The sequence below is a fragment of the Mus caroli genome, unplaced genomic scaffold (genome assembly GCF_978045245.1).
Source record: "Mus caroli unplaced genomic scaffold, Mus_caroli_1 scaffold_10, whole genome shotgun sequence".
In the NCBI taxonomy this organism is placed as follows: Eukaryota; Metazoa; Chordata; class Mammalia; order Rodentia; family Muridae; genus Mus; species Mus caroli.
Window position 1 is genome coordinate 83,741,071 of NW_028227265.1, and position 25,291 is coordinate 83,766,361.

The 25,291-nt window shown below is 47.0% G+C and overlaps 1 protein-coding gene across 4 annotated transcripts in view; it reads right to left on the reverse strand.

The window, feature by feature from the left end:
• Nucleotides 1-14,332: 14,332 nt before the first annotated feature.
• Acsl1 (acyl-CoA synthetase long chain family member 1) overlaps nucleotides 14,333-25,291 on the reverse strand; it is a 63,933-nt gene continuing 52,974 nt past the window's right edge. For all 4 annotated transcript variants that reach the window (XM_021169316.3, XM_085843969.1, XM_021169314.3 and 1 more), the window contains exons 12-21: nucleotides 24,403-24,537; nucleotides 23,099-23,233; nucleotides 22,206-22,301; nucleotides 20,880-20,952; nucleotides 19,007-19,095; nucleotides 18,394-18,510; nucleotides 17,607-17,750; nucleotides 16,869-16,970; nucleotides 16,696-16,767; nucleotides 14,333-16,013 (exon numbers count right to left, since the gene is read on the reverse strand). In XM_021169316.3, the coding sequence (XP_021024975.1) occupies nucleotides 15,873-16,013; nucleotides 16,696-16,767; nucleotides 16,869-16,970; nucleotides 17,607-17,750; nucleotides 18,394-18,510; nucleotides 19,007-19,095; nucleotides 20,880-20,952; nucleotides 22,206-22,301; nucleotides 23,099-23,233; nucleotides 24,403-24,537 (1,104 nt within the window). In that variant the 3' untranslated portion in view covers nucleotides 14,333-15,872. The remainder of the gene's footprint in view (nucleotides 16,014-16,695; nucleotides 16,768-16,868; nucleotides 16,971-17,606; nucleotides 17,751-18,393; nucleotides 18,511-19,006; nucleotides 19,096-20,879; nucleotides 20,953-22,205; nucleotides 22,302-23,098; nucleotides 23,234-24,402; nucleotides 24,538-25,291) is intronic.

A 25,291-nucleotide genomic window follows, 5' to 3' on the forward strand; every position in this document is an offset into this window, starting at 1 on the left:
TCGCATTGCTAAATGCAGATGCCGCTTTTAGCTCCCTGTAGCAGCTCACTGTTGAACGTGACACGTTATTTGTCCTCCTTTCCAGGTCCTTCGTAAAGTGGGAAGGTCCCTTTTGGATCCATACTCAGGATTCTTTTGTTTTTACATTTTTCTTTTGGTACAAAAGAATGAAAAATTGATTTAAAGGGATCAAAGATGTAAGAGGTTAAAAAAAAAAAGGCAAAACTCAGAAGAAAACTGAATCAAGACGTTGGACTTGGCAATAAATTTTTTTTTAAGATTTATGTGTATCGATGCAAAATGTTATATATTTATTATATATACGCATATATATGTATACACACACAGACACACACATCGGTGGTCCCAGTGGAGGTCAGAGGAGGGCATCGGATACCCTGAAACTGGACTTACAGATAGTTGTGAGCCTGGGAAACTCTGAGGTCTTTGGCAAGAGGCTCCAAATGGCTGAGTCATCTCTCCAGCTCCAACAATGATTTCTTGATTAACCTAAAACACAGTGGTAATGAGAAACGCCAGAAATGGGAGTGATGGGAGAGAGAGATGGTTGTGCAAAAAAGGTGGATGTATTTAAACACTTAAAATGACTGGAATAAAAAGCTGAAATGTCCAATTTTATGTTATATATTTTATCACAATAAAAATATGCATACAAGCTAGGCAGTGGTGGTGCTTACCTTTAGTCCTAGAGGCAGAAGCAGGCAGCCTGGCCTACAGAGTGAGTTCCAGGACAGCCAGGGCTACACAAAGAAACCCTGTCTCCAACAAAGGGTATTTAACACTGTAAAAATAAAACACAGACACCTATATTACTGAATCAACATAAAATGTAACAGTTCTCTCAGACTCTTCCATGAATGGCCCTTTTCTCAAACCATATGGTTTTTTATTTGTCTTTAGCATTTTTATGATTTTCAGCCTCGATATGCCTCTGTGTATAATCATTGTATATTTCTATCTCTATAAATAACGTTTGGTAGGTTTTCTGCAAGTATCCTAACCAAAGCCATAATTTTAAAGTGTCCACATCTGCATGCAGCTGTAGTTCATTCATGTGGCCTTTGGAATTCATTAAGTAACTATTTTATGGCTTTTATACCTCTGTGCTATGGATACGTCAATGTTTTCTATTTACTATTCCCAACAGCACATCACCACGAATTCTTCCAGGGCACTTGTCTGTGAGTATCTAGGGTCAGTAGAGATAACATGTAAGATGTAGATGTGGTCAGCTTTGCATGACACCAGGTTTTGTACATTGTTTTGTGAACTGTAGACTGTTTTATTTACCCCTCCCTCCACTCTGCCTACTCAGTAAATTCTAAAGAGTTTTACATCACCTGTCTACTGAGATGAAACGCTTGTGTTTATGACGTGCGTTTCCCTCAAGGTTATTCCTGTTTCCTCGTCATTGAAAGGTGTGTGTCCTCAACTACCCAGAAACCATCCGGATGACTGCCAGAGGACAGATCACCTTGAGGGCGTTGCAGGAAGTTCCTCATGGATGGGTAGAAACGGGCTTCCTGGAAGCACGGGAAACTGGCATACTTTAGAGAGCAGAGGTAACTCCATTTTCTGGGAAGGGAGATGTGGATAAACCTTTTATGCTTTGTAGTTAGGGGAAAAAGAAACCACTCAGGTGCTCAAACAGGAAAGGGACTCCTCCCTCAGTGGAAACAAGCAAAACTCATCCAAATAGGTTTAAATCATTAAAGTTCTGAGTTTGTGTCACGGAGACGTCCAAGGGTAGGACGCCTGTCACGCTGCTTTCTCTGATGGATCCCAAGGTTTGAGAGGTCACTGGAGCTCTGCAGACATTTTCTTGACCTTTCGTCAACCTTAACCTCAGGCTGGGTTCTATACCACCACAACCTCCACCACCACCACCACCACCACCACCTCCACCATCACCATCATCACACCACCACCACTATCATGGCCACGACCATGACCACCACCACCATCACCACCACCACCTCCACCAGAAGCAGCACCTTGATTTGCTCTGACCCAGGCACTGTTCTAAGTGTTTAATTTCTATCAGCTCATTGAATGCTCTAAGTACCCCTCTCTGATGGGCACCATAACCCCATTTTACGTCTATCATCACTAAGGAACAGCCCCATCAGTAGCTAACAGGTCTGCCTGCCTTTTCTTGAGCCAGGACTCTGGATCAGGTCTGTACCTGGCAGCTATGCTGTGTTTCAGGTTTGAATTCCACCATTCATTTGTTCATTCAGTCATTCCTTCATTCATTCATTCAGTGTGAAAGCCTAGAATCCTCAGGAAGAGGCCCAGCATACATGTGCCTGTCTATGTTGCTCAAGCTTTTTCATAGGCCCTATGCATGCTAGGTAAGCACTCTACAATGGTGTTACCTCCCAGGCCCCCTTTTTGCTTTTAATTTGAAAGTATTCCCACTTAAGTTGCTCAGGCTGCCTTTGAACTTGTGATCGTCCTGCCTCTGCCTCCTGACTAGCTGGGTTTACAGGCTTGGACCACCAGACCCAGTCAGAGTACTAATTGAAATGCTATTTATAAACAAACAGCTTTTGTGGGCACATAGACATGTCAGCATTAACAATCACGCTACTCAAAGCCAATTCTTGTGGCTGGGGATAGAGAGTCTACTCCCTAACCTCCTGGAATCACATAGGTTCCCCCAGGAACTGGGTGAGACAGACAATTCAAGCCCACTGCTTCCAAAGCTGAGACAGACAATTCAAGCTGGTCACAGGAAAATTAAAATCCCCATCTCCATATTTAAACACCTGGCCTCAGCTTTGCTCCATTCTATGAGGCTATTTTTCTTCAACACCCACAAAGTGCAGTGCATCTCTGGTTGAGGGAGAAAAGAACAGAGGGCAGGAGCTCTTAGGTGATGTCTAGGCTGGTCATGGAATGGTTAAAGCAGGCCAGTGTGTAACACAGACTCCTGGTTAGCTCTAGCTGATTGTATGGGCGAGCCGGCATTGCAATTCAACCTGGAAACATGACTTAAAGGCTTCTGTTGGCTGGTTGTGTTGATAATGGAAACCAGAGTACCTGAGCTTCCCAAGAGGTAAAGCCAGAGTACAGCCCAGCTTAGGGTAGGAAGAGAAGGACAGAAGAGCTCACTTCTCCTTACAGATGAGCAGAAATGTGGTGCTACAAGGTGACTGGTTAGTGGAAGGGTCAGGAGAGGGGAGGAGCCAAGGAGGGTCCATCCGTGAGAAAGGATTCAACCCTGAGGAAAGTCCCATGAAGGGAATGGTGGGCTGTGTTGTAGGGAGGCTGTGTCCAGCGTTTTCTAGTTCAGATGGTAGCTGTGTTGAGATGTGCCTTGCCCACCACTGCCTACCTTTGGTAAACGTTGACTAACCTCACCAGTCTTGATGTACAGCTCATGGGTAATGAATGAAAGCCCATGTTTGTTGCCAGGGGGAGGGAGATAAGAGTGGAAAGGGGGCTGAGGACCCAGAGGTGGAGACAGCGGTGTTGCCTCAGTCCAGAGTGACCTGGAACAATGGGTGCAGGCTTTAATGACATCTGAGAAGAGGTTATTGTAGAATGGGCTGTGGAAGTTTAAATCACATATATTCATGTTTAGAAAATTGAAGAAAAGGCCATTGCTGTTATAATGCAAAGGGAAGTAAGTCGAGTCTCCTAATGTGTGCTTAGAATCTCAAGCCTTATGCCAGTCTGAGCTACAGAGCAAGGGTATCTCACAAAACAAAGCCAGTCAGGCAAGGTGAGACACACCTTTAATCCCAGCACTTGGGAGGCAGAGGCAGGCAGATTTCTGAGTTCGAGGCCAGCCTGATCTACACAGTGAGTTCCAGGACAGCCAGGGCTACACAGAGAAACCCTGTCTTGAAAAACTAAAACCAAAAAAAAAAAGAAAGAGAGAGAGAGAGAGAGAGAGAGAGAGAGAGAGAAAGGAAGAAAGAAAGAAAGAGAAAAGAAAGAGAAAAGAAAAGAAAAGAGAAGAGAAGAAATGGAGGAAGGAAGGCAGGCAGGCAGAAAGGCCTTAAAACAACTTAAAGCAAAACAACAAATACCACAAAGCCCCTTGAATGCTTGGGATAAACTGATTGATTGTGTGTGTGTGTGTGTGTGTGTGTGCTTCCCCATGAAGATTCATCTTCCCTGTAGAGTAGTTTGATGTATACATTGGTCTGTATCCTGAATTTGTAGCAGACGTTTAAATGGGATTGTTATTTCCCCTTTGGGACTATGAGGACAATAAGAATATGGGGACACTAGGCAGGACACTGAAGGGCAGAAAATGGTTGTTGGATTTTTTGCTCAGCAGTGTCCACTAGAGGGCAGAAAAAGAAAGGGACTGGAGACTTCCAACTGTAACTGGAGACCAGTTAAGATCAAGGACTGATGTTGCTTAACTCTTTCTCCCTTTACATGAATTCTATTCTTCTATAGCTTAGGAAAGGCCTTCCTGTTAATATCCCTTTAAAAGTCTGATCTTTCTTTCATCACACACTCTCGGGAGTGCTCGCATGAGCACACACACTCACACACACACACACACACACACACTTTCATCTCTCTTTCACACACGCAGATATATGTGATACACACACACAGATACACACACACACACACACACACACACACATATGAAACTTTATTTATAGGGTCTAATATAGCCCATGCTGGCCTTGACCTCACTGCCATAGCTGGAGATGACTTTGAGGTCCCGAGTCTCTGGCTTCTACCATGTCAGGTGTAGAGTCTGGTTTTATACCATGGAAAGGAAGAGAAGACTGCCAAATTTCCCTGTTATTTCCCTTCCGACGGCGCTTCCTCAACATTGAGGAACTTCCAACCTCACAAATAAAGGTTGTTATCTGTTTCAAACAGACCAACCGCTGACCGACTGACAGACCGACTGTCTGTAGCTGTGACATTGCAAAACAAGTTGCAGTCCTCAGGAGAGCCAGGGAGGGAGGGGCACTTGCCCACGGTTGTTCCTTTAAGAGGCAAGGAAGAGGTGACATTCTGTGTCTTAAAATTGAAGGGCAGAAAGGTGTTTCCATTACGCCCAACAGCCGGGACCCTAGACACATTCACATGTCACATGCTTACCAATAGCGCCGCTGCCACCACCCCCCAAACACAAAACAAAATAAAACATTAATCTTATTTGCTATGTAACTAATACTGGCCTACTTTTTCCAGCCCTAACTGGCACCATGCCAGCCCCCATGGCTAAATTAATCAGGCCAGCAGTTTGCGATCTCACGTGTTTCAGATTCCATTCCCAGCACCCTGGAGGGTTGAGAGGGGACTGCGGATGGAACCCTGGTGGGAGAAACTCCACCCAAATCCAGGGTTTCTGTAGCCTCAGAGCAGCCTACTCTCTGGTTTCAGACCACTGTATTATAATCCAAACTGATATAAAAGAATCAAGGAAGTACAAAAAAACAGGAGAGGGAAAGGGAAATGAAAGGACAAGACTTTCTTAGGGAAATAAGGAGAGAAAAGCAAAGAAAAGAAGGATGAGAAGAAAATCTCTACAGTAGAGGGGTCTCCACAGTGCTACTGCTAGCTATGGTCAGGACCTTCTGGGTCTTCTGGGTCAGGAGATGTAGTTTACCAAGAAAGCACTGCCTAGCATGCACGAGGCCCTGGGCTCAATCTCTAGAACTTCAACTTAGTAGGAAACTAAACATTTAACATTTTCAATAACCTTGCTCAATGTGACATGACTTTTGATTAACCCCGAGACTTTGCATAGTCACAAAGCTGGCCCTGTTCAAATGGTTCCGGGCAGTTTCCCTCAGTCAGTCACTCTTTCTGCAGCCAGACCTGCTGGTGCTCATCTGTAAAGCCAACACTGGAAAGACAGAGGCAGCTAGGTCTCAGTGAGCTCTAGACTAGCCTGTGCTAACAGTGGGTTCTAGGTCATTTAGAGACTATGCACTGTAAGACCGTCTCAAACATAAGCAAGCAAGCAAACAAAACTTACAACCCAACTCTGTTCAGACGAGGATGTGAACAGCCGAAATGGGCACAGGTGCCACCAGCAAAGCGTCCAACAAATGGCTTCCTGGTTGACACATGACACCCTCTTTTTTTTTCAGTGGGAGTATGTGGCTTCTTCCCTCACTGTGTTATGCCCCTCATGGCCAGCACCTCACAACCCTTTAACCTTGTTTACTGAGTATAAAAGATCACAATGCCCTCTCTACTCTCTCCACTGCCCCATACAAGCAGTCCCTCCTCTGGGCTTGCAAAACTGTAGCTTTCTTGGAAGAATTGATTCCCACACTCTGAATAAATAAATAAATAAATAAATAAATAAATAAATGCAATAAATGCCTAGGACATGACTGCCCCTAGGTATGGTGGAGGAGAAAATTTATTGTAGACAAAGGGGAGAGCATCCCAAGAAGACAGGTCTGGAAGAATCCAGAGTGAATGTGACCAGACTGACTGGGCAATGTGGGGAGAGGGGGAGGGGAAGGGAAAGGAGAGGGAGGGGAACCTGGTGCAGTAGCCAAGAGGCAAAGGTACAAAAAAGGCAGGTAGCTAAAATGTCAGGATTATATAGGGGAGAGCCTCGGGAAGGAAAAGGGCTGGAGAACTCAGGGTAAGAGTGAGGTATGCCACGCATACCCTGTAACAAGTAGGGACCTGAGGGATGCTGGGAGAATTTGGAGGCCCGGTCTGCTTTGAACTGTAAAAAAGGCACTTCAGCCTTTTGGGGGTTTGAAACTGAACACAATGTAACTAATAAAATAGGTGTATGCCAGGCAAGGATAATGCAAAGGCTGTGCTGGAAACAGTGTAATGTATTTGGGGAACCCGATGGTCAGCATGGCCCAAGCAGAGCTGACTAAGTGGCAAAAGATGAGGCTGGAGGCAAGTGTAGACAAGTGTCCTCCATTTCTTTACTCCCACAGTCCAGGCAGAGACTAGTGACATTATCACCCAAGCTCCACAGAAGCGTAGAACTGTCAGCTCAGCTCCACGTTGAGATTCTGACGGGGACAAATGGCTGAGGCGCATATTTTAACTAACTACCAGTGTGGACCTGACCTCCAGGTTCTCCCAGCATCCCTCAGTCCCTAAGAGTTACAGGGAATACCCAGCCCTCTACCCTGAACTTTCCAGCCAAGGGGCTGGGCTTCCCCTCCCTGAGAAACTCTTTCCTATAAAATGCAGACATTTTGGGTCTCTCTCCTCTCTTGTCTCTTTGCAAGTGAGCGTCTTTTCTCCCCACTCCTCTCTCCCTCCTCATGGTGACTTCCCTGGCCTTGTTCCTTGAGAGCAGTGAACGTGCGCAATGGCAACTTCCCAATAAACCTGCCTTTATGTACTCTAACCCAGCTTGAGTTGACTTATCTCACCCGTAAGAATAAGTTGGTTTGTTTGTTTTGGGTTTTTCGAGACAGGGTCTTTCTGTATAGCCTTGGCTGTCCTGGAACTCACTCTGTAGACCAGGCTGGCCTCAAACTCAGAAATCTGCCTGCCTCTGCCTCCCGAGTGCTGGGATTAAAGGCGTGCACCACCACGCCCGGTTTCCGTAAGAATAAGTTATCACTCCAGACTTCATGCACCAGGGTCTTCATTTCAAGGTCATCAAGTGGTGTAGTCTACTCTACATTCTGAGATGCCCCCATCTGAGGACGTTAGTCAGTTCAGAGTGAAAACTAACCATTCTTGCTACAGAGTGGGTCAACAAAGACCCACAAAGAGGACAAGGTGGGTAGTAGCTAGGGCCAAAGATGGCTTCTGCTTTTCTCAGGTAGTGGGCATAACAGAGAAAAGCAGCAGCCAGATTTGATAGACAATGGAGAATGTATCAATACCACCTGGTTGGTGGGACTGCCCTGGGCCGGGCCTGACTGTTTGCCAAAAAGGTGTAGCTTCTTTATTAGGGAGACTTCCTAGGGCTAAAGAGCTGTCTGGGAGCAGTATCAGTGGCTCTGGGAACCCCGGAGAATCAGAAGCAAAAGCGCTCCTGGTTGGCACACGTTGCCTGAGGCAGAATGTGAGCAAACTGGTTTCTCTCTACGCTTCACACCTGTCCTGTATGCATGGTGCCCACCCACCCCTGTGGCAGGGCACCGCTGCCAGGGCTACTCCCATCACACACACCCCGCCCCGCCCCCCAGCCCCCCTTTGCATAGCAGGAAGCCTGCCAGAGTCATCTGGAACCCCAGCAGCCTGGTGGCGGTGAGCAAGGATGAGTCTGATGTGTAAAAATTGGCATTCAGAAGTATTTCCCCTCTCCTGTTAAACATATCAACACAAACGAGCTGCTAAGAACTCCTTTGCAAAATGTACTTGGGGGAGGGGCTCTACTTTAAGCCCAAACTAGAACATTTCACAACTTAAGAACATGATACAGAAACAAACTCCATCTGCCAGGACTTCTCAGAGGGACCGTGAGAGAGCCCGTGAGAGAGCCCGCTCAGCTGGTACGATGATCTCCAAGCAAGCATGAGTTCAATTGCCAGCACCCACATCAAAAGCATGTGGCGTGTGTAATGTGGTGCTTACAATCTCAGTTTGTAGTCCTACAGATCTGGGCTGGTAGAGACTGGTAGATCTCTGACTTGCTAGCCAGCCATTCTAATCTACCCAGTGAACCCCAAGTTCCAGTGAGAGACCCTGAGTTTGAGCCCTGGATTCCACATGCATGGGCATACAAGTGACACACATGTACACACACATACACACATAGACATAGACATACACATACACACACATATATACATATACACATACATACACATATACACACATATACATACACACATAAATACGAACATATACACATATACACACATACACACACACACACACACACACATATATATATATATATATACACACACATAAACACACACACACACACTTCTTTTGAATAAGTCAAGGTGTAAGTGGGTTAAGAATCCAAAGGAAAAAAAATCTAGATTGCTTTTTAGATCAAATACATGCATAATTAATACAGCAGGCCAATTTCCCAAGTGCCCCTGCTAAAGAGACATATGATGGGAACTGGTATGTATTTCAGCGTTCCAGTATGTTAGTCTGGGAAACAGAGGTGAACTGACAGCCAAGCTGGTGTGGGAAGATGACTCTAGGGTCTCACATTGTGCACAGCCCAGGTTTCTAGCCCATGACAACCTGGAGCCTACATGGGAAGAATCAACTCTGAATGGAGACCTACAGACCACTTCCCTGCCATTGGACTCACAGCTGTGGGCTCTTTCCATAGCAGATGAGGAGTGGGGCTGCTGACTGAAGAACAGCAGGGATGCTCCAGGTCTGGGCCATTTAGACCTGTAGCAGTCACCAGCCAGGAGGCTAAGGGATTGTCTTTCCTCCACCCTCTGCTTGGCCACGGGACAGGTCGGTGTGCTCTCTAACTCATCCCACTGTGAAAGGGACCAGAATCCATGGCGTTTATGTTTTCAGGTGATAGTTGTCTCCGATAAAACTGAAAACACTGTTCCCAAAGATCCAGGAATTCAGAAGAGCTCAGAGCTGTGACCAGGACACCAGATGTTCAAGGCTCCGGGACTCACACCCTAGAGAGGGACAGCAGACAGGTGAGACAGAGATGCCCTCTCGCTGGGCATCTCCACCCTGGACTCATGAGCCATCTGTGTCAGCCTGACGTTCTCATGCAGAATTGGAATTTATCCTTAGGAAATAAATCGTCCTACCCAATCACCACAAAGCTGCTGTATGCAGTGCATAGGGCCTAACCCATGGAACCCAAGGCCACTGGTACCAAAGCCAAACCACTGCCAGTCAGCATCCCTCTCCTCTGGAAGCTCATTGCTGAAGCACACCAGCAATCGATTCTGTTAGCTCCAGCCTATTGGGCCAGACTGCCAGCTCTGTCCAGTATGGGACACTGTTCTAACCATGTTTGCTTTAGTCGACATCTGTAAAAGCAGAAACCCACTAAAATGATGAGTTAATCTGGCTTGTGGCTGAACTCCATAGGTTCTAGTCGTTAGTCGGTGCAGATCAAAAGGTAGGGCAAGCCAAAATATTTACTGAATGCTAGCTATCCTTAGAGACAGACTGCCTTCTGGGGGCTAGATATTAATGAGGGTGTGTCCTGGCTGGCTGGGAGGGAGTGGCTGACTTGAGTTTCCATGGCATCAGGGTTGCACACTGCCGGACTCGCCTTCCCTGCAGTGAAATGCTCTTCAGTTCCTGGCTCCCGGCCCCTGGCTCAGTGTCTATTAGAAAACCAGCTGTTCTGGCAGTTGCTAAGATGCTTAATATGCACTGAGCCTGGAGGGAAGAAGGAAGTGCCTTATGGTTAGGCAGAGACAGCCTGAAGTCACTTGTCTTTCAGGAGAGGCAAGAGACAGTCCAATGGGCTTCTGAGACGCAGCCATAGTTTGTGGGAAGAAAGACCGTCCTGGGCCAGTGCTACTTCAGCAGATCTTAAAAGAATCAGAAGTGGTGCTCAGGGGCTGACAGCCTGACTAAAGACCACCCCCCCAGTACAATAACACAAAACCCAAGGAACCCAGATGTTAAAGGTTTATTTTTATTCTATGCCTATGAGGGTTTGCCTGCATTAAATGTATGAGTTCCCCGTTTGCCTGGTACCCACAAAGAACGGGAATCAGAATTAGATTCCTCCATGTGGAGCTGCAGGCAGCTGTGAGCTTCCCAAGGGAGTGCTGGGGACTGAGCTTGGGTCCTTTGCACGAGCAGCAAGTGTTTCTCACTGCAGCACACACTCTCTCCAGCTTCAGGAGCTGAGTGTTTAAGAGAGGCAAAGGATTTTCAGACAACCTCTCTGCAGAAGTATTAACAGCCTCGGAGCAGAGATGCCAGGGTATCAGTGGTCGTCTTGGGAATACAAACGGAAACCTCAGCCACCCAGTCACTGTTATAAAAACAAAGGACACTGCTGTTTGAAAAATACAGTGGTACAGTCACTGCGGGGGAAAACATTACTGCACTTCAAGAAAATGTATACACACACAATTATCATACGGTCCAGCAAATCCACTTCCGGGTATACACAGAAGACTTAACAGCAGGGACTCGAAACAAGTTGGACACCAGGGCTCACACAGAGCTATTCACAGCACATGGCAAGTAGGAGCCTCTCAAGTGACAATCGGTGGTCAAACGGGCCAGATATTCTACAAACAATAGAACACTGTTCCGCCTAAAAGGGAAGAAGCTGTGTGGGGAAGGGGAAGGCTGCAAGGGAGGCGGAGCACAGACCATTAATCCCAGCACTCGGGAGGCAGAGTCTACACAGCAATAAACATCCCCAAATCTAAAAAAAGAAAGAAAAGGAAGGATGGAAGAAAAAAAATAAAGGAGTATGTGTCGGGGCTTGTGACACATGTGCAAATACAGTTAAGTCTTGTAACACGCTAAGAAGAATATGCCAGCCAAGAAAGGAACAATGTAACCGGGCAGTGGTAGCACACGCCTTTAATCCCAGCACTTGGGAGGCAGAGGCAGGCGGATTTTTCTGAGTTCAAGGCCAGCCTGGTCTACAGAGTGAGTTCCAAGACAGCCAGGGCTATACAGAGGAACTGTTTCGAAAAACAAAAACAAACAAACAAACAAAAAAGGAGATTATATATATATATATATATATATATATATCCAGAAAGGAACAATATTACCTGATGCCACTTACAGGAGATACACTCAGACTCAGAGAGGAAGCTGACTGGTGCCAGTCAGGGGCTGAAGTGAGAGGAGGCGTGGGAGTTACTGACACACACAAAGTTTGTGCTCTGCAAGATGAAGTTCAGCTTGTAGGAGGCCAGTGGCACCGCACGGATGTGAACAATAGAGCCTCTGGGATCTTGGAGTCAGATGCTTAGACCAGGCTAAGATACCCTATGAGCATGCCACCAGGACAAACCAAACAGCCTGCTTGTTACTGCCATTGCTACAACTTCTCCTAAAGTTCAAGACGTATTGGCTAGTGTCTGTTTGGGGCTAAAAGTCATCTGTGTTCTCAAGACTTTACATTTCAGTGGAGGGAAGAGAGGAAGAAGGCAAAATCGGATTTTAAAGATTGATTTATTTTAGGTATACGAGTACCGTAGCTGTACAGATGGTTGTGAGCCTTCATGTGGCTGCTGGGAATTGAATTTAGGACCTCTGCTCGCTCCAGTTGACCCCACTCGGCTTGCTCAGTCCCTGCTCGCTCCAGCCCAAAGATTTGATTATTATTATAAGTATGTATACTGTAGCTGACTTCAGACTCACTAGAAGAGAGCATCAGATCTCATTATGGATGGTTGTGAGCCACCATGTGGTTGCTGAGATTTGAACTAAGGACCTTTGGAAGAGCAGTCAGTGCTCTTGCCCACTGAGCCATCTCACCAGTCCCAAAATGGGATTTTAAAATACAAAGGTAGTCTGGATTGGAAACTATGAGTGCATTAGAAATGTAACTCCCAAAATCCTATGTATTTAGAGAGGTAATCAGTTCTGCTGTCACAAATGGGTTAATCTATTTGCAGTGATGGATTGTCAAAGGAATAATTTGTTTTTACAGATAGGTCTGTTAGAAAAGCAAGCTTGGGAGCTGGGGAGCTGGCTCAGTGGTTTAGAGGACTAGAGTTCAATTCCCAGCACCTACATGGTGGCTAACAAGTGTCTGTAATTTCAGTTTAAGGGGATCTGGCGCCCCCTTCCAGCCTCCTTAGGCACTGCATGCATGTGGTGACACATGGAGGCAAAAACATCTATCTACCTATCCTAGCCTGCAGCTCACTCAGGCTGCACCATAGAGCTTCCTCAGATGGCATGAGTGCAGGGAGAGCCCTTCTCCCGAACTTGCCAGTGTGCCAGCAGCAGAACTGGCCCTGCCCCTCACCTGGACAAAGCCTGTGAGCTAACCCTGGTGGCACAGGCATAGGCAAGCCGGCAGGCTGATCAACTCAGCTTCTACCTAGGTCCTGGGCTTTGACTTGGCTCACTCCATCATCTACCCCATCTGTGAACTGCTGGAGCACACGAAGAGCCAGTCCTGCAGATCCAAAGCTGCAGGATCCCCATGACACAGAGCTACAACAGGCAATCTGAGAGGAGTCCTGGTGAAGGTCCAGTAATGATGGTGTAGCAGAAGCCAAGAGGCTCAGAACCAGACGAATGACTCACTGTAATGAGCATTTACATCCACAGCTTCCCTGGCGAGATGTTTTCTATGCTTTTATTTATTCCCTGTTTTCTTTTGCCAGGAGGAGTTGCAAGGATGGAATGGAGGGATGGGCAGATGAGTGGGATTGGGGCGCATGATGTGAACTTTACAAAAAAACGAACAAGAAGTTTAGAAAAAAAAGCAAGCTTGTCCCTCCCTCCCTCATAGGCCTCTTTGCCATGTGATAACCTGTATCCACCTTGGGACTCTGCAGAGTGCGCCCATCAGCCAGATGCCGTCTGATCGGATGCTGGTACATGAACGTGAATGTATGCACACTTGAATAAGTTAAGATGGTGGCTGCCATGTCCTCAGACTTCCCAGGCTCTGGAACTGTGAGCTAAATAACCCTAATTCTTTACAAACCACCCTGTCTCTGATACCATGTTTCAGCAACAGAGAGTGGGACAAGCTGTGTCAGATCTATGAACCTGGGCTGGAGAGGACGAACACAAACATAAACTAACCTCAAATCTAAAGAACAGGCGTGTCACAGGCCTACACTTCCAGCTACACTGAAGCAGGAAGAGTTCAAGCAATCCTGTGGCTACAGAGTGAGTTCAAGACCAGCCTGAGTTAGTGTGAACCATAAAGACACTCCACCTCCCTCCCTTTCCCTCCCTCCCTTTCTCTCTCCCTCCCCTTCTCCTCCTAAAAGCAAAATGACATCCTTCCCCAACCCTCACAAACACAAATGTGAAGAGGTTGAGGTGGTAACATTCAACACTCACAGTGGTGGAATTAAACACAACAGGCTCGAAAGAAATTGGGAGCTAATAAACGCCTGGTAACAAGGAGCAGGGCAGATGAGGGAAAGACTAAGGCTGCTGTAAACAAGAAAGAGAATTACTACAAACAGCGATTTCAAGCAAATCAGCTCTGTGATAAGGGAGAGAGAAGAGAGCCTTGATCATCTCTAGGACAGAGTCTCTACCATGATGCTCTTCATAGAGGCCTGGGAGGCTGTGACCGGATGAGCTGGTGAAGCGGTAATGTACAGTGCTGAAGGGTCATGGAAAGACTGGACTGCAGAGAGACCAGGGACAGGAAAGAAGCCATGCAGAGTCCCCAGGAGGCTGCCGTTCCTCAGGGCGCACACTTTGGCTGTCCCAAACATCACAAGGCACTCGAAAGACATTCTCCACTCACTCCAAATGCAGAAATATTTATTTTGGTTTCCTTCATTGTTTTTGGAAATTCTGTTTTGGTTTATAAAACATAGAAATAGCCAACACTGAAAGCAAACATTCAAAACCCCGTTGTGACAAATTAGCGACTTCCTGTGCAATTAAGAATACGAGTATGAAGTTAGGCTACCAAATAGTGTCATTACAATGATGATTCTTTAGTGCAAACCCAGTTGTGCTTCAATAACACACGCACTGTCACACAGCCAACAACAGTGGCTTCAAATGTATAAACAACAGCTTGGATAGGTCGGATGTGGCAAAGACTCGCAGTAAAGTGAAATGCTCTTAATTTCCCAAATTAACTTAAAAAAAATATATACCTTGGGAAGTGAATCCCAGGGTATGATTTTATCCCCCCCAGATTTCTTCATCCCAGATTTTTGGCTTGTCAAATGCATTTCACATAAATCAGGTAGTTGTATAATAAGGATATTTACTTGTTACTGTCCATTTTAATAAGTACCCATGTATATCAGCTCCCTACATAGTTTTGAAGACATGCTTTGCCTGAGTTTAACTGGGAGGGGAAAAAAAAAAGCAAGTTGATCACCACATTATAATTTGCCAGGAAAACCACGTTTGGAGCCCAGTGGCCGTTACCGACATGGGCTGCTTCCACGAGGGAGCCCAGTGGCCGTTACCAACATGGGCTGCATCCACGAGGGAGCAGGTGGAGAGCGGTGGAGATGTCACAGTTGAGCATGGCCGCTCCAGGGAGTTCTTTGAAATACCATCTTCATTGCAGAGTCTAAGGCAGGATTTCTTATAACCCCTGGGACGAAGGGGAGGGAGGCAGGAGACCAGATTTGGAGAGGAGTCTGAGAACGTTTGAGTGAGCCGCCGACACCCACATGTTCTGAAGAGGGTCTGCTCTTTAGTTTACTGAAAACCTCATGTGCCAGCAGGCGCAACAGGGACCGTGTGGAACCCTTACAAATCAGAAAGGTCATGTGAGTGTACTGTATGTGAGGTGGTGAGGGAAAGGGGCAAGGGGAGGAGGGGTTCAAAAGGAAAATCTCTGGTCCACTGTGACTTTCTTCAGCCTGGACAGTTGTTCTTAAAGGGACAGCTTTCCTCCAGTGTACGGTGCTCTTCAGAGCAGCAGACAGCTGCAAAACGCGCAGCAAGCAGCAGACATATCAGAAAGAATAAGTCCTAACCCCTCAGTTAGAAAAACAGGAGACAGAACTTGTAACATCCACCTTATTGGTTGAAGAAGTCTTAAATAACTTAGCACTTTTATGGGTTCCCCTTTACAATGTTTAAGGCTCGTTTTGGAAATTGTGTGTCCCCGGGATCATGGGCTGCAACACAGGTGACTGTAAGTAAGGCAGTGTTCCGTGCCCTCGACTATCCCTATGGTAAGACCCCGTGGACAAGTCCGGCGGCAGGGCATTTCCTTTCCCACACTCGCTGCAGGCAAAGTTACCAACACGAAGGCCATTGGTACGAGGAGGACTGTGGAGATGCGCCATTTCTTCTAAGTATTCTTCCTCATGTTAGATCTTGATGGTGGTGTACAGTTCATCTATCTGCGACCTGAAATAGTTCCGTAGCTCTGGCCTCTTCGCCTTCAGTGTTGGAGTCAGAAGGCCGTTGTCAATAGAAAATAATTCCGGGTGCACAGCAATGCCTTTGACCTGCAAATAAACATGGCTGTTAACCTGGAAGGGACACACAAGGACAGACACACAGACGTTGTCTAAGAAGTCTCAACAGAAAGGAAGTTCTCAAAGGAGATGACAACCTTTAAGGCGCCAGCCCACCCTCACACTTCACCATGTTTTCTCAAGCAGTGGATGTGGGTCCTATTGGGACAGAATTCAGGACGGTGTGGTAACCCCAGGGAAGAGAGAAGTGGCTTATTGAGTAAGAACCCGGGCCCTGGAGAGATGGTCAGCGGTCAGGGGCACTTCCTGCTCCTCCAGAACACGAGGTTCCCTTTGGCACCTGTATTCTTGTACAAATATGTACACACACACACACACACACACACACTTACAAATAAATCTTTAAAAGAAATCCCTTTACATCAAACTATTCCCAGTATTTCTTTAGGTCCACTCTTCAACCTCTAAAATCTTCAAGTCAGGGCTGGAGAGATGGCTCAGGGGTTAAGAACACTGGCTGCTCTTCCTGAGTTCTGAGTTCAATTCCCAGCAATCACATGGTGGCTCATAAGCATCTATAATGGGATCTGATGCCCTCTTCTGTCATGCATGCACACATGCAAATCCATAAAATACATAATCAAATATTTTTAAAAATCTTCAAGTCAGACTCTGTCCTATACTGAATTCATGCACATGATCAAAGCCATACCTGTTCAAATGGCTTCAGACCAGCTTCCTTCCCAAGCTTCACCAAGTCGTCCAGGATAGCTTTATTGACATCCTAATAGTGTAGAAAAAAATCAGATTATTTTCTCTCCCATCTATAGGTTCTGAGGACCGAGTGGAGAACCGGAAGGTGGCTGGGGTCCTTCTGAGGCTCACCTTGTTCCTGCAGAGTTCTTCGAAGGACCCTTGCAACCCTCTCTTCTGTGCCCAGGATGGCAGGCTCTCAACGTCGGGTACCACAACTGCGATGAGAAAGGCCTACAGCACAGACAAGTGACTGGTTACTTCTCCCGCACCACAGGCCTGTGCGATCATCTGGGAATACTATAGGTTGTTTCCCAGAACGTTATTCCTTTCCAGGGCTGCCTGAGCCCAGATGAGGAGCTGTCTGCCCCGAAGGCCCGGGCGTGGTGGCATATGCCTTTAATCCCAGCACTTGGGAGGCAGAGGCAGGCAGATTTCCGAGTTTGAGGCCAGCTTGGTCTACAGAATGAGTTCCAGGACAGCCAGGGCTACACAGAGAAACCCTGTCTCGAAAAACAAAACAAAACAAAACAAAACAAAACAAAACTCCAGAAACTGAAGAGAGAACAACTTTGGAGGATAGGAAAGGCCACTTCAGTAAAACCCAATAGTGGGTCAGTGCTAGTCCAGCCTATCAGATATGGAGGTCAATGGGCACCGACTCAAACTGTTAATCACTTTTCTGCTTTAACTCTTGAGACAAGGTCTCCCTAAGTAGCCAGGCTGGCCTCCAACTCATGCCCCCTCACCCTCCCAAGGGCTGGGATGTGGGTGTGTTCCTCCACGCCTAGCTGTCCATCACTTTCAAAGTCCCTGTGGTTCATGGCACTGTGCAGCTCCCAACACCAGTTCTGACTTGGAAGAACATACCTGCAAGCTTTCTCCGTGGACAAACACCTGGGCCACGGCTTCACTCCGCAGGTAGATATTTTCAATCTTTTCTGGTGCTATGTATTCTCCTTGGGCTAGTTTAAATATGTGCTTTTTCCTGTCGATAATCTTCAAGGTGCCATTCTGTGTTCCAGAGAGGGAGGGGCAATGCGTGAGCTCCAAGCTGGTTTCCCAGCATTGGTCATAGTACAAGGTCTTAGAAGTTGCCTAGAGCCACTTGGCCAGGTGGAAAGAGATTCCAGAGCCCATATTGTGATGTCTGCTTCCCCACTTAGCATCAGACTTACTTATTATTTAGCCTCCTGTCTGAAGTGGGGACGCACATATCTGCCCACCGAATGAGGTGTGTTCCCTGACAGCCAGGACATAGCGTTCCCTTTTCACAGCACTGCACAGACAAAGGCCGGATCACCTCTGCCTTTACCATTCTTCAGGGGAAGGCAGGTGTTTCAGTACTTTGGGCAGAGTCAGTCCCAGCACAGATACAATGTGAGAATACTGGTGAGCACTCAAATCAAGCACTACTCGATGTAAAAATCCACCCCCCCCCCTTTCTTTTTTTGGATGCTAAAGAGGAAGCGGCCATGCGCTGCAGTGAATGTCCACATTTTGACCAAGTGTGAGGAGGCTATAAGCCTATCTCCTGCAGGACGCAAAGGAGACGGGTGGGCTGCTAAAGGCACAGGCTGTGCATGCAGCAGGAGGGACACGTTCCTCCCCTGCATCCAGACAAAATCATCTGCAAAGGGGAGAGGGGGCGACTTACTGGCAGCCATTTTCCAATGTCCCCCGTGTGTAACCAGCCATCTTTATCCAGGGCTTCAGCTGTTCTTGCTGGGTCTTTCAAGTAGCCTTTGAACACATTTGCCCCTTTCACACACACCTAAGAAGAGATGGTCTGTTCACAACACTGACCAGGGATTTCCAAGAAAAGTATGTGTGCTTTATCTGGAAGCCTTCAGTCCTCTGCTCTATTGGGAATTACCGAAGTCCCATTAGGATCTTGAGGGATACTTCCAGTGCCCCCACTTCCTTTCCTACTGACCTCTCAGGAGCAGGGGTAATGTCTCGGATCGGATGACAGCACTTGCATAATTAGGCTAATTATGCACAAGGCAGGGCCATTAGCCCGGCTGGAGACAAGTCTCACTGGAGCTTGTGTGTCATATTCTTGGTCCCTAAGAAGGACTAAAGCATCCTGCCTCCAACCCCTAGGGAGTCAAGCATAAATGTCCCTCTGAATTGACCTCCTGGACTCCAGGCTCTCCAATAGAATCAGGCTTTATAGCTGCACTGAGTGCTACGGGAACTGGGTTCCTAACAGCAGCTATTACAGGAGCTGCTACTCACTCACCAGCGACAGACAGGCCTTCACTCACCTCACCCTCGCCCTTGGATGCCAGGTAATTCATTTCTTCCACATCCACAAGCTTTACATAATTGCAAGGCATGGGGGCTCCAACATGGCCTGCAGGTAAACGGGAAAATCATTTGAAGCACACGACAATGGTCTGAGGCCAAAGCACGTTTACAACGGCCATGCTCCCTCGTAGGAACAGCTGTGGTAGATTTCTGGCTTTTGTAATTACAGCTCCCCCTCCTCTGGTAAAATGATTTAAGAGAGCTTCTTTCACAAAGCGAGGGAAGAACACCCAAAAGTCTACTCAGGACCCCTCCCATTTCTGAGACTTTGATTACATTTTCAACATTTAAACTATGGCCACTCATCTGAAGGTTGGTTAGACACCTGGAGCCATGCCTTCAAATAAAACTGTTACCTCAGTTCCACGACTGGGTTAGCTCCACTCTCCCCATACAAATTTTTCTGCAACTCCTTATATGGTGCAGGATGGCCTGGGTGTTCTGATCCTCTTGCCTCTCCCTCGCTAGTGCTGGGACAGGCTTGCACTACCACATCATTGTCAAACTTCTTAATGTCCCCACTCTCTAAGAAAGGTACAGGTAGTCCTGTACACCCTGATTCTTCTCTGAAACATCCCTTGACTCTGGTTGGCACAGCCACTGTTTTTAGAGGAGCATATTTTTACAATGACGTCTATTATCCCCACAGTCGATTGAACTCTGCAGTATCAGAGGAGGAGGGATCGGGTGAATGCTGGTTAGTGTTTGACAACTAGACACGCTAGATCACCTGGAATGGGGGACCTTGTAGGCAACCCTGTGGGGCAACTGTTAAATTAGTGGTGTGGGGAGGGCCCAGCTGAACAAGCCACGGATAGCAAGGCAGCAGGATTCCTCTGTGGCCTCTGCTTCCATCCCTGCCCTGGGCTCCTGTCCTGACTCTGCTCAGTGACAGATTATGACCTGAGAGCAGTAAGATGAAATGAACCCCTTCCTTCCCAAGTTGCTTTTGACCATGGTGATTGATCATAGCAGCTAAGCAAACCAGGTCAGTGTCTTTTCCTAATATAAAAATAATAGATAACATTCATAATACCTATGTTTTAATAATCTCAACATACAGAGACTGTTATTCTAAATTTGCTGGCTGTTAAGGAACCTGATGCTAAAAACTGAAGGCATAAAGCTGTTTCCAGAGTGTCTAAATTGATTCCTGTAGAATTCATCCCGTGGCATAGATGCTAGGGTCTATGTTATTAGACAGTCACTAGATTTACCATGCACCAAATGGTCAGGGGTGTTTATTAACTGCTGTGCAGAAGAGCCTACGGAAGGGCTACAGAGAAGCCCAAAGCTTTGCAGTGTGACCCTTCACCCCACAGCACAATGCTACTTAAGCAACATCTATAATGCATAACATTCTCAAAGTGTCTCCGGGTTAACACTCATATGGTGTTCATCATACACCCTTCCTACAGACCTTATCCACTGTAGAGGCCCAACAACCTCTGTGGGTATCATCTACTATGTTTTCTTTGAGACAAAGGGCTTGTGTTCATTTCTATCAGAGGATTCAACAACTGGCTTGGCACATATACAGCTGTAATAACTACTCATGGGTTAAAAGCACCAGCAAATGATGAGAGCCTGCTCAATCACTAGCAAATTTGCTGGAGGCGGCCTCGGCTAGGGTGTATCACAACCTAAGCACCCTGGGTCCTGTAACCATTTTCTACCCAGCTCAGGACTATTTGTCGGAGACCTAATTTCTTGAGACACATTGCTATGCAAGGAGGTTAATGACCTAATCAATAACCAATCCATTTCCAGTCATCCCAACCTCAAACTCCAATGAAGAGAGTCTGGAAATGGCTCTTCTGCCAACCATACCTGCCGTCCAGTCTCCAGGCAAGCTCAGGCAGCAACCAGCAGTGCACTCGGTCTGTCCATAGCCTTCATAGAACTTAGCAAGAAACAAGACATTACTAGTGTGGGACAGCCACGTCTTTATAGGAAGTGCACAAGAAATCAAGTTTTACTAACTCCTGAGAAATCCTAGATTCTGAATGTTTTAACTTTCAGTTTAGTAAGTACACTCAATAGTATAAACAACATGCACCCCATGTCGGGTGTGGTGGTGCACGCCTTTAATCCCAGCACTCGGGAGGCAGAGGCAGGTGGATTTCTGAGTTTGAGGCCAGCCTGGTCTACGAAGTGAGTTCCAGGACAGCCAGGGCTATACAGAGAAACCCTGTCTCGAAAAACCAAAAAACAAACAAAAAAACCAAAACATAATAGTCCCTCACCTATCGGGGTGGATAGTATAAATAATATGCACCCTGAACATCTTCCATGTTTTCCTTCCTATTCAACTTCCTGTGCCAGGGAAGGGGGAGTCTCCATTGGCTGGGTCACTATCCACTTGGTGGTAGCCCTGCTACTCAGGTCACACCTGTCCTGAGGGTTACCACAAGCCCCAGCCTCTTTTCTAACTGCCTCTCAGCACAGTGTGTGGTAGGCTTATCTCTGATGACCCATCCCATCCCTGAAGTCACACTCTAGAGCCATGGCTCAAAGCCTTACCCTAGGAAAAGGTTATTTTTATTTTCTTTTATTTATTTCCGTTTTTCGAGACAGGGTTTCTCTGTGTAGCCCTGGCTGTCCTGGAACTCACTCTGTAGACCAGGCTGGCCTCGAACTCAGAATACTGCCTGCCTCTGCCTCCCGAGTGCTGGGATTAAAGGCGTGCGCCACCATCGCCAGGCTGGAAAAATTATTTTATCTAGAGTCAAACACATAAAGATTTACTCCTCTAGAGCTAACCTACTTTCCAAGCAAACTAAGCCATGTTCAGATGAGGGGCTGGGAGGCCTGGGGAGATGCTGGGTGAACACACTTTTGTGGGGAAGGACGGAGCAGCAAGTGATGTACTGTGCAGACTCGAGTGAGCTCAGGGCGGACTCAGAGTGGACCATAGAGTAAAATACACTGTACCCTCTACTGGCAAATAGCTTCTTTGTTTTTAAGTGTTCTCACCACACACAAAACTGACAAGTATGTGAGGTAATTCAGTTATTTAACCAGAGTAATTTAGTCGTTACTCGATGGATTCACACACCACGTTATGAATGAAAACACATGTACATTTTTGTCAATCAGTAGACCAGCCCATAGCATTAGGAAGCCTGGGACAATCAGGTGGTAGATGGGCCTCACCTGGCAGCCGAGCGCTGTCCTCAGAAACGTCAGCACTGTGGCAGACACCGGGGCTGCTCCTGTGATCATCAGCCGGACTTTCCCACCCAGGCTCGACTTGGAAGACAGAGACAAGTTGGGGTTACATATGAGAAGTCAGACACTTGCTTGGGACCCCGTGTCACAGCCAACCAGCCTCCGGGCAGATGGCATGGGCAGCTTGGGACAGAGTTCACATCGGGACCCAGGACCAACCAAGCTCAGCCCTCCCAGAGTTGCGCATTTCCATCCGGCGGACTTGGCGCTAAGCCAGCAACTCTGCTGCTGGGTGGCGTAGAGATCAGATTTGTGGCAACTCCCACATTCTGGCATTTGGGACACCACCTGCATTATACATTCTTAATCTCAGGCTTAAAACATTATGTTGGGAGTGGCATACTTGTTCCAGAAAAGCTGAAGAAAGGCTGAAGTCTCCCAAATCCTTCCACCTAGATCAGCTATAGCTTTGTTTGGCTGTAGCTGGAGAACAGAGTTACGAAACAGCCCTATCTCTAATTTTGAGACAAGAGAACAAAAGTTCTCTTGGCTTGTATGCCCGTGTGTGTGTGTGTGTGTGTGTGTGTGTGTGTGTGTGTGTGTGATTGATCCCTCAGGCTGTGGGCACGCTAGGTAAGCAATCTACCACTGAGCCAGCTTTGTCTCCACCCCTCTTTTTACTTTGCAAGTAAGTTTTACTAAGTTTTGCAAGAGGGTTTCATTAAGCTGCCTAGGCTAGCCTTGAACTTGCAATCTTCCTACCTAAGCTACCTAACTGGGGTTACAGACCTATATCATTTCCCTCCCTCCCTCCCTCCCTCTCCCTCCCCCCCCCACTTCCCACAGGAGATCTGCGTGGGGAGTGTAGTATCTGCTACCTGTATCTTGTGGAAGATGAGTTTATCCCACAGGCTGTTGTTTCTGACGATGCCACTGCGAAGCTCCGCCTCTTTCCTTTTGGAGGCAAAGTCCAACAGCCATCGCTTCAAGGAAGTGTTTGCTTGTCCAAAAATCTAATGAGGCAAGAAGTAAGGTTCTCACATCTTCCAAGACAGCCAAAACCAAAGGAGCGGACAACAGCACACTGGATACAGCACCCAGCAGCCTTGTGGCTGCCGGAGGGGTGGACACTGCTCTGGAAAGCTACTGACCAGACGACCCTCTAGCTATTAAGTATAAATCTGCCCTGTGGCCCAACTCTACAAATGAAAACATGAAAACCTGCCTGCAAGTGTCTACAAGCAGGGATATTTACAGTAGCCAAAAGCTAAAACCACCTAAATGACCATTAAGGAAGGACTGGCTAGATGTAGTGAGTTCTAACCATACACTAATAGTATTTGGCTATAAAAAGTTATAAAATACTGAAATGCATATTTTGAAGGTATGATATTGGTTGCCTAGGAGTCTCGCAGGCAGGAGGGTGGAGATGACAAAGAGTAGGAAAAGCGGTCTTTCCTGGGGTGTTGGAAGTGTTTTTAAACTGACATCCTTAAAGACCGCTGAACTAACTGCTCATGCTCTGGCTACCTGGATGTATCCTGGAGCCGCCTGTGTGACTTCACTGTGGAGATCCACCCCCAGGGAACACATCACACACCGCAAACAGTATGCTATGTAAAATTACATCTCAGTGTTTCAAAGGCTTTTTGAAAGAGGGGGTTTAAAGACCACCAAGGTTCCTAGAGACGACAGAAGCCTCCAGGAGGAGAAGAGAAAAGCACTAACAGTGCCTGACTGAAGACTGACCACGCCATGGGCTGGCTTTGCCCGGCTGAGCAGTCTAGACTGAGGTGGCAGAAGCCTTGGCACTTCTCTTAGTGCGGTGACCTGACAGTTAAGGCACGCAAGGGTTGGGGGGACAATTAATTAAAAGCATCTCACAATTATCTGTGTCCTCCTGGATGAAACAGGGAGGAACGGTCTGTTCTATAGCTGAGAGGTGGCAGAGAAACTGACCTTGCCCCTTACAGCTAAGAACCTACAGTGGGCTGTGTCTCTTCTTACCAACAGCTCTGTGCAGTAACTCAGTTCCACATCTGTGGAGGCGGACGCTGACATTCTATGGAAATGAGCGGACTGTTGATGGCCACAGAGGATATGTGGCTGACCCCTTGTCAGATTGGCACCAGGACTCACAGCCCCACCTTCTGTCCCCTCCCCTTCATTGCCTGGGACTCACTCTGTCAAACATCCGGTTCAGCAGCCTGGGAACCACAGGGAAGATGGTGGGTTGAAGCACCTTGAGGTCGTCCATAAGCAGCCTGATATCTCCTTGGAAAAATCCTATCTTAGCTCCATGACACAGCATTACACACTAGGAGTGAACACAGACCACACACTGTCAGCACTGCAAGGAGCAGGGGAGCCTGCAGGGTTAGTGTTTCAAACCAGCTCCACAAGTCCTTCCTAAATATGGAGGCTCTCTCTCTCTCTCTCTCTCTCCCTCTCCCCCTCCCTCCCTCCCTCCCTCCCTCCCTCCCTCCCTCTCAGTTTGCATTTACTTTCCTCTGTACAAACATGGAAATTTAGCATTTCCACCATCCCAGTGATACAGGAGTTAGTGTAAACCCAGGGGAGGCTCTTCCTAAGAGTAATGAGAAGGGCTATCTGGGGCTAACAAGCAACAGCTGTTGGATGGGTTATGTGTTATACATCCCAAATATTTTTAGCCTTCCAGGAACTTGAGAACTTATTTATTCTCAAAATAAAAACCCACTGCCTCCAAAATGAGGCTTATTAAAATCTCATTTCCTTTTCTGAAAACGTAAAACTTTCTGAAAACACTCTGAATTAGCTGGAGTCCGGACTCTAAGTGGGCATCTGCAAGGCTATACCACATGCAGCTCTCCCTGTCTCCTGCAAACTGTAATGGCCACCTAAACAAACTAGACAAATCACCTGCCTAAATTAAGCTAAAAATTAAAAACAAATTCAGAAGATGACAGAAAGGCAATAGTTTTAAGGTAGAAACCAAATAGCACACAAGGAGGGAACGTGAAATGGCTCAGTAGGTAAAGGTGCTGGCTAGCCACGCCCGGGGACCTGAGTTTGATCCCCAGGCTCCACAT